The sequence below is a fragment of the Schistocerca americana genome, chromosome 2 (assembly GCF_021461395.2).
Source record: "Schistocerca americana isolate TAMUIC-IGC-003095 chromosome 2, iqSchAmer2.1, whole genome shotgun sequence".
Lineage (NCBI taxonomy): Eukaryota > Metazoa > Arthropoda > Insecta > Orthoptera > Acrididae > Schistocerca > Schistocerca americana.
In genome coordinates, this window is record NC_060120.1 from 386,801,406 (window position 1) to 386,815,510 (window position 14,105).

The window sequence follows — 14,105 nt, forward strand, 5'->3', positions numbered from 1 at the left end:
TTGATCAGTTGTCTGTCAACAGTATGTGAGCACAAACTCTCGAATTTTTTCAACATTTTCATCAATTTGGGCTGTTGATGGATGTCCAGAACGAGGTTTGTCATAAATCAACATGTCGCCATTTTTAAATCAAGCAGATTCACTTGGGCACCTAAGTTTTTCCCATAGTGTCATCTTGTTAAGGTGTTTTCAACAATAAAATAGTTTCAGCAACATTTTTACCAAATAGAAAACAAAATTTCACAGCTGCACATTGTTCATTTAAACTTGGTATAAAAAACAATGAAACAGGAACAAAGCACTGCTAGCAAAAACAATCACTGCAGATGTGAACAAGTCGACAACACAGGCGGCACTGAACTGCCAATGTGTTGTACTATACACGCCAAGTGGCAGAAATGCATACTACGCAAGCTCCGACCATGGCAGTGTTTTTCCGGTATTTTTTGGTTACCCCCTCATCATATTAATACATTCAATTTAGTTATGATTACTGCCCTTGTAAGTCAGACGGCTATAATACACTGATTGATGGTACACAGAGCTAGTACTATATGAGGAAATTTAGTATGAAAGACTAAACTAGATCTTTGGAGGAAAAAGTGAAATTTAGAGAATCTGGTAGATCTACTTCAAATGTAAATGTAGCAATAGAGGGTTGTGGGAAAAGACTCACCGATTTGGCTTACGTAATACTGAAAATTCTGAAATCTTGCAATTTATTTTGGTCAGATTCTTAATTTCCAGAACCAATCTATACGCTTGAATATTCAAACACTTGTGAAAATCTAGATGATGATTTACCCCCAACTATCAAAGAAATTGAAGTTGATAAAACCTTATAAAGCTAGTGGAGAAGACTCTACTACAGCAGAACTTTTCAAGTGGTCGGTACCAAAGATAAAAAAAGAACTAAAATTAGTCTTTGAGAAAACATGGAAAAAGGAAGAACTCCCAAGAGAGTGAAGGTGACCTTGATACATCCTCTACATAAGAAATGCAATCACCAAAATGTCAACAACTGCAGACAAATTTCTTTGCAACCATAACATATTTTCCAAGATTATACTAAAAAGAGTAGAAATAACACTGGATAGGTGCTTTTAGGAAGGGCGGATCATATTCTGAACAAATATTTAATGTGAAGTCAATCCTTTGCCACAGATTAGTGAATTCAAAATATGTTTGTTGATTTCCAAAAGGCCATTGATTCTGTAGACAGAAATGGTAGATGAAATAAACTGTGTTGGTAGGAGCAGATTGATGGCCCTTTCAGAGTCCTAGATTATTTTGCCTGAGTGTGCTGTTGGAAAAGGTAAAACACGCTCTAAAAGACTTATGCATAGTGTATAAGGGATTTATGAGCAGTAGTTTTCACAATGGCACAACAGATGTGTGGTTAAGAGCATTGACTGGTAATTTATTTGCTGAGGTTGGATCTCTGCTCCTGCCATAATCTTTTTTTCCATTTTATTTTATTCCTCACAATGTTACACAATTAATTATAAAATTTAAATATATTTACTCAATTCAGTTTATATATTTGTAAAATTAATATATTTGATTTAATTACAAGTAAGTCAAAAGGTTATAGGCCACCCCATTCTAGGGAATTGGTAAAATTTTGCGTGAGCTGCCACTGAACACTACAGAAATATATTAGAAAAAGATATACATTAGCCTGTCTCTAAACTGAGGCAGGGAGGACTTACAATCAGCACATTGTGATGTTACTGATTCGAGTAAGTAATGATACTTTTCTATCTTCACCTATAATATCAATATTTTATATTTTCATAGTGTTGTAAGAAATATCAGAGTACAGGGTGATGGTCTTAACCACCACCACCACCACCACCACCACCACCACCACCACCACCATCCCCATCCTTGCATCAGTCCGAGCTTATCCGTTTCTAATGACCTTGATGTTGGCAGGATGTTAAATTCTGATCTCCCTTTCTCCCTTTTGAATTTGATTCACTACATTGACCTACCCATCTAGTTTTCAGTGTTCTCCTGTAGCACCACATTTCAAAAGCTTCTCAGAACTGTTTATCATCCACATTTCACTTGTGTACAAGGCTACACCCCAAACATACTTTTATAAAAGACTTCCTAACTTTTAAATTTATATTGGATGTTAGCAAATTTATCTTTTTCAGAAACTGTTTTATTGCTTTTGCCAGTCTACATTTTATATGTTTTGTACTTCGGCCATCATCACTTGCTTTGCAATCCAAACAATAAAAATAATATACTACTTTTATTATCTCATTTCCTAATCTAGTTATATCAGATTCACTGACTTAATATAAATTAACCCTGTTTTCATTTTGTTATGTTTATCTTATAAATCCTTTGCAAGATCCTATACATTCTGTTTAACTCGTCTGCCAAGTCTTTTGTCTTCTTGGACAGAACATTGTCATTATCACACCTCAGAGCCCTGTTACCCACAGAATTTCACTGTGTTTATTCCACTCAACATTTTCAAAAGTTTCTCCGATCTGCAAATGCTATGTTGCAAGTTCACCTTTTCTTTCCATCTGTCTTCTAAGGTAAGTTATAAAGTCAGTATTACACACGTTTCTGCATATATCCTAAAGCTAAATCGATCGTGCCCTAGTGTTTCCATTAATTTATGTCAGCATCTTGGAACCATGACTTATTAAATTGATGGTGTGTATTATTCACACCTATCAGCATCCGCCTTCTTTGAAATTGTGATTATTACATTATTCTTGAAGTCTTGGGGTATTTCACGTGTCTCATATATCTTGCATGCCAGGTGGGATAATTTTGTTGTTGTGTTCTCCCAAGGGTATCAGTAATTCAGAGGGAATGTTGTCTATGCAAGCAGCATTGTTTTGACACAGGTCTTTCAATCTCTGACTATTCTCGCAGTCTCATGTGTCCTGTCTCTTTTTTGTCCATTTCCTCATCTCTTCTATAGTAATATCTTCACATAGGCTAGGAGTGTATTACAATAGACATCTCAGGAGAGAAGACTCCAACAGTATTGAAAAAATTCCAATGGAAAAGTGTTTGATTGCACACCTGAAAATTTTGAGCACAAACAGTGGTAATATTTTAACACTAAAGAACCATTCAGTTGTTGATGTGTAAAAGTGGTTGGACTTTGTAGAACAAAATTGTAGAATTGTGGTAAGATTCAAGAAAATGCAGTTTCATTGTTCAGTTGAGTGCCAGAGCAGTTAGCAAGCTGAAAAGGCTTTCATCTAACCAGAGTTCTTTTGGTGACTGAGGAAGAAGTTACTGTAAAAGAATTTTGATTTTAGGTATACACATGAGCCTGCCCAATGCCAGTAGAGGAGGAAAAACAATGATTAATCAGAGGTACTTTAGCACCTAGTAAACCCAGTGAGCTTTTTCAATTAGAGCCTATAGAAAAGTACGAGGACATGAAGACTATTTTCCACAGATTATACAAGTGGGCGAGAATTGATTTACTCAACTTGAGAACTTCAGTGACTTGTGAATATCTTTTTTCAAAAGCAAGAGCCACTATTCTCAAGAGAGAAAGCTGCAGTCACAAAAGAGAGAAGTTTGTCTTGTGAAACACATCTGGTGTAGCTAATATGTTTACCATATTTCAAGCAGACATAAAATAATGGAAAGTCCAGGTGGGAATTTCAACAGTTATGGAAAGGATAGATTGTTCACCTTCAAGACAGGCACAACAAAAAGACTGTTACACATTAAGCTTTCGGCCTAAGCCTTCATCAGAAAAGAGAAACATATTCACACAAGTCAGCACACATCTCACACACGATTGCTATACCATTATCTCTGGCTAATCAGGCACGCCTGAAGTTCGCAACGTGTAACAGTCTTGTCGTTGTCTGTCTACAATTCAACATGTCATCTTTCGTTGAGCAGGAGTCTATCCTTTCTATAGTTGTTTCAAGTAGATATGACTGATACACTCTGAAAACAAGTTCACTTGTAACAATAGTATGAAATTTACATCGAGGCCTATATTTTAGTTTGTGTCTTAAATGTTTGTCCTTTACTGTTATGTTTGTAGTTGATTTTATACACAAGTTGACTCATGCAAATATAGCTTAATTTCTGTATTTCACCTTAATTTCAAAATAGGTCTTTTTGTCATAAAGGAAAGGTTTTAATAATGGCACATATATGTAGCACAAAGTTTATGTTAAGGCGTGTAATTTTGTTGTCTACTGCTAACCTGTGTTAGCTGGTGGCTACAGTTGACACATAAACAAAAAGAAAACTAATGTAATGGTGTGTGCAATAGGCAGACATTCTGGAAGATTAAATATTAAATTTGGACACAAGAAACTCAAGATGATAAGGCTGAATTTTGGTGTGTCGAAAGTGGAACAGATAAAGAAGAAAGATGTAAAGACTCGAGAATTGCACAAGGCTACAGGTCTTTCTATAAAAAGCAACAATGACTAACATATAAAAATATAAACATTGAGACCAGAAAAAGATTACTGAAAAGATCTTTAGAGCACAGTTACGAGGGTCTAAAATGTGGACGAAGGGAAAGACAGAAATGAAATGATTCAAGGTGTAGAAGTGTGATGTTACAGTGTGCCGTTGAGGATCGCGGAATGAAATTGTCCTCCAACGAATCATTTAGGAAAAATACCTGGTAAAAAACATACTGAATAGGGGTGTGTGTGTGTGTGTGTGTGTGTGTGTGTGTGTGTGTGTGTGTGAGTGAGTGAGTGAGAGAGAACATAATGCAGACTGCCAGTGTGTGGGATGTTTGTGATAGTAGTAACAGTTGTGTGTAGTGTGACTTTTAAAACATGGCATATATTTTTGTTTATGTTTGGCATATTTGTCCTCGAATCACTGAGCAACATTGGCCTTCCTATTTTCTGACATTAAGACAGAAGGTGAAACTGGTCTGAAAATACTTGATAGTAATACAAAATCAAGATACTGGCTGCAACGTTGTCCATGGTCATGTAAGCTAGTAATATGTATTTCTTTGAGTAATCTGACGGAAGGTAAAAGTTAATCATAAGAAAAACTTGAGTATGGCTCAGAACTGTGTGTCGTATCAATCTGAACTGAAATGCAGGTGCTGTCAGTGTACTTTATATACTTTCTACGATTGGATGTGTTATATTTTCAAATGATGCTTTATTTGACCTTAAACTACTGTGCAATAACATAACTGCCATTCCCAGCATGAGAAGTAAAATGTTTATTCATAAAGAATGGCCGGCCGCGGTGGCCTCGCGGTTAAGGCGCTCAGTCCGGAACCGCGCTACTGCTACGGTCGCAGGTTCGAATCCTGCCTCGGGCATGGATGTGTGTGATGTCCTTAGGTTAGTTAGGTTTAAGTAGTTCTAAGTTCTAGGGGACTGATGACCATCGTTGTTAAGTCCCATAGTGCTCAGAGCCATTTCATAAAGAATGCAAGAAGGAAACTGTCAGTTTCTAGCCCTGAAGTTCTTGGTGTTTCTTCTTTTTTAAAATTTACGTAAAACAATATGGTTTCATTGATGTAATTAATAAATAAACTGAAGTAGTATCTGGAATAGAATATCTTGTCCAAAATGATGACAGATTTCTTCTCTTGCTTATTAATTCCTTTCCCATCTTTATTAAATTGTATGTCATTTTCTCAATAATCCCTACATTGTGAACTCCTCCTCAATGCTTACTCTCATTGTATTTTTATGAATTTGATTAATTAATATTCAAACTTTGTTAAACTTTGGTTTCAATTGCTCTTCTTCTGTGTATTCTATAATTGTTGCTGTAAGTGAAACAACTGTATTATATGTGAAGTGAATAATATCTAATACAGTGAGAAGATCCAAAAATAAATCAAATATGCATATTATGCTAACCAAGCATGTGAGAAGAGTACTCACAACATTTAAACAGTTTAATGATGACACAACTTCTTGATACAGCCCATGCATTTACATGTGAGAGTCCAAAACAGCACAGCCAAAAACTAAGTCCAAGAGTATTGCAAAATTCATTTAACGAGAGCAGAGTTCTAGTAATGATTATAACTATGCAAGCAAAAGTTAATTAAGTGGTCTTTGCTCCAGGTTATATGTGCACAGTTGGTGTCTCAGTGAAAGGTGGTAACTGCTGGGTTGTGCAGGCCTTAGTGAGAGCCCATCCCTGGGTTGGTGGTGCCACCTGCTGTAGTCAGCCCTGTACTGAGCCTAGTGAAGGCACGGGCAAGCTGGTAGCAGTTGCTTGTGTGCGTACCCCATGGCAGTGGATGTGGCATCAAGTGCTGGTTTGCTGGTTCCCAGATCAGTAATGACAACTCAGTTGGTCCTTACTCTGCATGGTAGAAAATGACCAGCTGGTTTGGTGACAGTTGCAGAGGCACTGGCCAGTGAAGAGATGTAATATGGGTGTGTCACCACGGTCCTCCTCCCTTGGGGAGGTCACTAATAGTCAGCAGCTGTGAGACTACCATGCTGTGTACTGCTGAGTTTCCCCCACATCCAGGGTGTCGGGATCTGCTCTGACAAGGGAATGGTCCACATCATAAATTATTTTGTTCTACAGTTTTCTGAAAAATGCTTTACACTCTCGCAAAAATTTCTTTATCTGGAGAGGTGGACTGACACTATTCATTCCAGGGGGAATCCAAATTATATCAATAGTCTTTTTATCATTTTCCTAACGACAAAGGTGTTGTTATGTCCAGACCAAGAATCCAACAAAAGCAGTGATCTATTTCCTGCAACTGAAAAGGTTTTTCAGATGTAATATTGAAAATTATACTGTCCCATTTTCACAGATTTTGCCATGTTGATTACAAGTGTGTTGTATACAAATGTGTCATAGCAAATATCAACTACACATGTGACTCTGCCTTTTTTCATTTGAAATGATAAAGTGTGGTTTGCATAAAATCTGACTGATCAGCTTTATACACAGCATTTTAGGGGCTAGCAAGATGCTTTGTCTTTACCTGAGCTTCTAATTTCTCTGTAGTATTACCTATTAATAACATGCCCTGTACATGTTTGCTTGAAGTAAACTTCATAATTTCGTAACTTCCTTTTCCATATAATTTTGTGAATCCAGTTAACAAGGTTGAAGAAACATGGAAATCAGTAATGTTCACCTCATTTGCAGTTCAGAGCTCCCAGTCTTGTAGATCTCCCTCGGTAACAGTGCATTGACTCTCATGTGCAGTTTGAAATCTTAAGTTTTTCTTTCACACTTTTGCAAGTTCCATGTTTGTACATCTTCATGACAATCTTTCTTCTGTGTAAACAATTCACGTTCAAATTTTATGAAATGAAGTCAGTTTGCACACTGCTTAGTCTTAAGGGTTTTGTCCTTCCTTCACTCATTTCGACTGCATGCCATGTAATTCAAATTTCATATTTGCAAGGTTCATCATTGTTCAAACCACAGTTCATGCAACCGAGTTACTTAATGTTTCTTCTAAAGTTTCCACAGTTTCTAGCGAAATGCCAACATCATTTGAATGAGTGACCAGGAAATTAACCAATAAAAATGACATACGTAGATGTGCAAGTGAAGTAGCTGATTTAGTTGTTCAGGGCACCCACGCAGGCCACTTGTTGGAAAACATGGTCAGCACCAGTGGCATTGGCGATGCATGAACATGTAATTAGGAAGGCATGTAATGCTTATTGACCATCCACATCTAGATAAAAACGGAGAATTCTGTCTTGGTTGAAGCTTGCATCTGGACCCATCAGATCATCAGATATGGAATCTATATTGACATGCTGTGCTGTTTTTCAAAATTGAATTTTGCAATTTTAGTGGCTGAGAAATGGGGCCTAACATTGTAGATCTGTGGGCTGTTTTGTCCAGAAACTGCACAGAAGGGCTAAATAATGAAATTAGCAGTTTGTGGTCAGTGATGAGGTGACATTTCATGCCACATTAAGAAAACATGAAAATTTTGTTACATATATTATGGCTAAGGCCTCCTTTTCTATTTGCAGATAGTTTGACTCTGCAGTGTGTAGCATTTTAGAGGTGAATGCTGTCAGCTGCTCCAAACCATCTGAATTTCAGAGGACGAATACTGCTCCAAGCCCATATTGCAATGCATCACTAGCTACTGCCAGCCGTTTCTGTGGTTTATAGGTGGCCAGGCATGGAGCTGAACGGAGACTGTTTGTTTAACAAGGTTTGCAATGGGTGTTCACACCAGATGACCAGACAAATAACATACCTTTTTTATGTAACTGACGTAATGGATATGCAATTTTAGCTGCATGTGGAATGAATTTTTTATAGTAAGTAATTTTGCCCATAACAGGCTGGAGTTCCTTTATATTTGAGGGCTGTGGTAGTGCATTGATAGCTGTGATGTAGCTGTCCATTGGCTGAATTCCGAATGGAGCAATTACTTAATAGAGGACGGAAAAAATTTGATTTTTCTAAATTGCACTTCAGACTTGCATTCTAGAGAGTCTGAAAAAGATTCGTGAGGTTTGGAAATGTTCATCTATGGTTGAACACATGACCACAATACAATCCGGTACTTGATGCAACATGGAATATTTAGCGTGAGCTGCTCTAAAAATGCTGGAAAAGTGCAACGGGTGTTTGCCATGCTGAAAACTGTTTCTTTGCATTTGTATGGTCCATAGGATCTGTTGACCACTAGCAGTTGTTGAGAAGCTTTACTGAGTGGAAGTTGCAAATATGCACCTGAGAGGTTCACTTCAGAAAAATACTGACACCCCCTGTCGGTTTTGCTATTCTGGATGAGGAACAGGGTATGTATCGATTACTGTTTGAGAGTTTTCTGTCACTTTGAAATTACAGCTGACGCATAGTTTGCCATACGGTTTTTTATCACCACCAGTGGTGTTGCCCATCAGATAGACATAATTGGTTCTGTCACTTCCAGCTGTATTAATCTCTCAGGTTCGTGCTTGACTTGTTCGCATAGTGCTTATGGGATAGGTCATGCCCCAAAGAAACACAGCTATGCTGCTGTCGGCTTTAGAGTGATATGAGCAGTGAAATCTTTAACTCTGCTTAGACCTGGTGAAAAAAGCCAGGAAACACTTTGTGTACTTCTTCTAGTTCCCTGAATGGTATTTGTTCGGATACCAGGGTTACAGAAGATTCTGCCTGCTGGGCTAATAATCTTTAAGTCCATTGGTTGTTCATGTTGCTTTGTGGCATAAACTGACATAGATATACTTATTTCCACGGTGAGTCTTCGCTTTTTACATTTATTGTAATAAGACCAACAATTTGGACAGTCAACGTTAGGTTTTATGAAAAATAAGGGGCAAGACGGAAGTGGTCATTGGATGTCAGATTTCACTTGAGTCCACTGTTGATGGGGTTGTGCTGAGGTATGTTTATGTTTATGCCTCACTGCTGCTATGTACACCTCACTTTGGTCATTGTGTACTACGAGTATGTCTGTCCAGGACTCTTTAACTGGTGGCCAGCACTCATGGTGCTTCAAATGGCTGAGCAAGTGTTAGAACCTCTTTGAAAATGGGGCATCAAATTGTAGTGCCTTTTGGTGAACCTCTTTTTTTGGAGCTGAACATATTATTGCATCCCTGATCAAGGTATCTGTGTATGACTCTTTATAGCTTGTAGTGACGAGTCTGCATTCCTACTAAGGCTCTGTAATTCTGGTTCCCAAGCACAGTCAGTGCTTAGGCTGCTTCTTGGACTGATATAACTATACTCTCGAGGATATCACATGGGAACGGCAGTGATGGTAAGTTGTTAGTAAGTGACACATTTCATCGAATGATAGTGATGTGGGTTCCAAAGTGGAGTTGACTTGCATAATTGGTGATACATGTGGTGGTTTAATTCACAGCTAGAGAAGAACTTCTATGGAACCATCATCTGTTGAACTTGAATGCTGCGAAGTGATGTCGTGTCCTCTTTTCATGTTACTCCCAGTGTTGGCAGATCTGTCATATACTGGAAATTGTGCAAGACGGGCTGCTTTTACTGTTTGGTTAGTGGTCCTAACAGCACCTTTTCCAACATAACTTGTTTTCTTGCTGCTGTTTTTCAAAGCATTGTTGGCCCTTCAATTGCTGTTTGAGCTGGTCTTGGAGTACAACCTCCAACAAAGCACTTGAGACCCAAGATAGTACAGAAATCTTTGTCACCACTTGTGTCAAACCAAGCAAAGAGTAAGCCCAACACTTAAACGGTTTAATGACAACACAAACTTCATGTTACAACCCAGGCAGCATTTAGATTTACAAGTCTGAAGTAGCATAGCTGAAAACAGTACAGGAATATAGCAAAGTTCAGTTCACGAGAGCAGAGTAATGACATTATGGCAATGCTGGTAGGCACTGGCGTGCGCAGGCTTTAGCGAAGTCCCATCCCTTGTTCATCGACAGCCTGCCCCCTACTGAGCATAGCAAAGGTGCAGGAGAGCTGGTGTCTTGCTTGGGTGCCCTGCGGAAGTGGAGGCAGCATTCAGTTGTGGTCTGGTGGCTTCCGGACCAGTGTTGTCAACTTGATTGGTCATTAATTCATACAGAAGACCAGTTGATTTAGTGTTGGTAGCAGAGGCACTGGCCAGGGAAGGGTGGTAACATGGATGTGTAACCACACGTGGTTATGTGTACATTCTCATATGAGGATCAACTAATAGACATACTGAAACTATGGTAACAGTGAAATTGAACAGATGTTATTTCACGCACATTTCTGAATGTATATTGATGATTCCTAACAAATAAAAATTTTAATTATACAAAATCAACTGGAAATATGTTTCAGGGTGCTAAAGCTTTGGAAAACTTCATAGAGAGTGTAAGGACAGAGCCAAGCACTCAGTTGCCAAAGGATGGTACTGTTCATGAATTAACAAGCAATGTACTTGTATTTTTGGAGCAACTGTTGGACTATGTTGATACAATTGGTGGTGTTCTGGGTGAAGATCCAGCATATAATACATCTGTGGCAAGTCATGGCAAGGTAGATCGAAACAAAGCACTCGTCGGAATTTACATTCGTAAGTATTTTCACGTTTTAGAAGAAGTATATACAGGTACAGTCTTAATGAATTTATAAAATCTTTCTAAGTAGTGGAGATAAGTATAACCTGATAAAATTTTTGTTACTTGATGCTTCGTACAGCTCCTCTCATCAAAGGTTTCAGCATGACATGAGGAACAATCCACTGCAGCTGGAGCACAATCAGAAAGTGCATTGTACTTGCAATGTTTAAGTAGCGTGTTGTTCACAAGTAATCCACTATTGAGCACATTTGACAGTCCACTATACTGTTTCTGGCAACAGTAGGTTAAACCATTTTCTGTTGGTGTCTTACTCCCCTTGAGCAGAGCTGCCATGTCAGTACTGGAGGAGGAGGATTTCCCTACAGATGTTACATTTAAAAAGCAGATTCCCAGTTCTTTAGTAACTCAGAGGTAATAAAGATTACATAAAGGCACAGCTGGCAACTGATGTGGTATTGATGTAAAGCCATGTGGCGAATGTCAACTTTTAATCAGTGTGTACACAAATACACACATTTAACAAAGTCATGTTCAGATGAATGCAATATATTTATATTCCTTATATACTACAGTGTCTATAGTATATCTAAAAACAAAGATGATGTAACTTACAAAATGAAAGTGTTGGTATGTTGATAGACACACAAACACACACACACACACACACAAAATTCGAGCTTTCGCAACCTAAGGTTGCTTCATCAGGAAAGAGGGAAGGAGAGGGAAATACGAAAGGATGTGGGTTTTAAGGGAGAGGGTAAGGAGTCATTCCAATCCCGGGAGCGGAAAGACTTACCTTAGGGGGAGAAAAGGACACACATCCATCCGCGCATATACAGACACAAGCAGACATATGTAAAGGCAAAGAGTTCGGGCAGAGATGTCAGTCGAGGTGGAAGTACAAAGGCAAAGATGTTGTTGAATGAAAATGTGTTGCTGAGATCGACGAAAACGTGTTTCCGCCCGCAATCGAACCTGGGACCTTCTGCATGTTAGGCAGATGTTATAACCGCTACACCATGGAAACTGCTACGCTCTGCCCTCCACATCTGATACAACTTGTAGGACGATCGCCACTGTGGCGTAAAAATCACTTTGTGGAAACGCACAATGCAGGTATTTCGCATTCGTGTGCAACAATCGACAGCAGCCTTGACTGCCTGAATGCCATGACAAATAAGAGCTCAAGAAGTCATCGGAAACGCTCGAGGGAGAGTCCTCAGCAGCATCTGCTGCTCTGTCTTTCCTTACGAGATACCGTCGATTCGCACAATCGTTATTGAAAAAGATGTCACCAAAGGCAATCCCTTCGTTAGCGGCACGCCGCTTGGGCTCAGCTTGACTGACATCTCTGCCCAAACTCTTTGCCTTTACATATGCCTGCTTGTGTCTGTATATGTGTGTGTGTGTGTGTGTGTGTGTGTGTGTGTGTGTGTGTGTGTGTTAAGGTAAGTCTTTCCGCTCCCGGGATTGGAATGACTCCTTACCCTCTCCCTTAAAACCCACATCCTTTCGTCTTTCCCTCTCCTTCCCTCCTTCCCTCTTTCCTGATGAAGCAACCTTAGGTTGCGAAAGCTCGAATTGTGTGTGTGTTTGTGTTTGTTTGTGTGTCTATCAACATACCAACGCTTTTGTTTGGTAAGTTACATCATCTTTGTTTTTAGATATACTTTTCCCACGTGGAATGCTTCCCTCTATTATATTCATAACAGTGTCTATAGTGTTTTATTGATTTTTGCTGTGCTCGTCCCTTTGTTGGCTATTACTAACTTAAAAAAAAAAAAAAACAAAAAAAAAAGTGTTTTAGTATTGCTATCATGTTAGTTCTTAATTAAAATGATAAACCCCACAGCTGCATATACATTTCAGTAAGCTTCCATTAAAGCTGTACTCTACATCTACATGGATACTCTGCAAACCACATTTAAGTGCCTGGCAGAGGGTTCATCGAACCACCTTCACAATTCTCTATTATTCCAATCTCGTATAGTGCATGTACGAGCTCTGATTTCCCTTATTTTATCATGGTGATCATTTCTCCCTATGTAGGTTGGTGTCAACAAAATATTTTCGCATTCGGAGGAGAGAGTTAGTGATTGGAATTTCATGAGAAGATTCCATCGCAACGCGAAACGCCTTTCTTTTAATGATGTCCAATCCAAATTCTGTATCATTTCTGTGACTCTCTCTTCGATATTTCACGATAATACAAAATGTGCTGCCTTTCTTTGAACTTTTCCAATGTACTCCGCCAGTCCTACCTGGTAAGGATCCCACACCACACAGTAGTATTCTAAAAGAGGACAGACAAGTGTAGTGTAGGCAGTCTCCTTAGTAGGTCTGTTACATTTTCTAAGTTTCCTGCCAGTCTTTCGTTAGACTTCCCCACAACATTTTCTATGTGTTCCTTCCAATTTAAGTTGTTCGTAATTGTAATACCTAGGTAATTAGTTGAATTTACGGCCTTTACATTAGACTGATTTATCATGTAACTGAAGGTTAATGAGTTCCTTTTAGCACTCACGTGGATGACTTCACACTTTTCGTTATTTAGGGTCAACTGCCACTTTTTGCACCATTCAGATATCTTTCCTAAATTGTTTTGCAGTTTGTTTTGATCTTCTGATGACTTTATTAGTCGATAAACAACAGCGTCATCTGCAAGCAGCCGAAGACGGCTGCTCAAATTGTCTCCCAAATCGCTTATGTAGATAAGGAACAGCAAAGGGCCTATAATACTACCGTGGGGAACGCCAGAAATCACTTCTGTTTTACTCAATGACTTTCCGTCAATTACTACGAACTGTGACCTCTCTGATAGGAAATCACAAATCCAGTCACATAACTGATATGATATTCCATAAGCACGCAATTTCACTACAAGCCACTGGGGTGGTACAGTGTCAAAAGCCTTCCAGAAATCCAGAAATACGGAATCGATCTGAAATCCCTTGTCAGTAGCACTCAATACTTCATGTGAATAAAGAGGTAGTTGTGTTTCACAGGAACAATGTTTTCCAAACCCCTGTTGACTGTGTGTCAATAGACCGTTTTCTTCGAGGTAATTCATAATGTTCGAACACAATATATGTTCCAAAATCCTGC

General features: G+C 38.8%; 1 protein-coding gene across 2 annotated transcripts in view; it reads left to right on the plus strand.

The window, feature by feature from the left end:
• LOC124595552 (exocyst complex component 7) overlaps window positions 1-14,105 on the plus strand; it is a 123,857-nt gene that overhangs the window by 95,603 nt on the left and 14,149 nt on the right. For both annotated transcript variants that reach the window (XM_047134332.1, XM_047134333.1), the window contains exon 10: window positions 10,759-10,993. In XM_047134332.1, coding sequence (XP_046990288.1) covers window positions 10,759-10,993 — 235 coding nt within the window. The remainder of the gene's footprint in view (window positions 1-10,758; window positions 10,994-14,105) is intronic.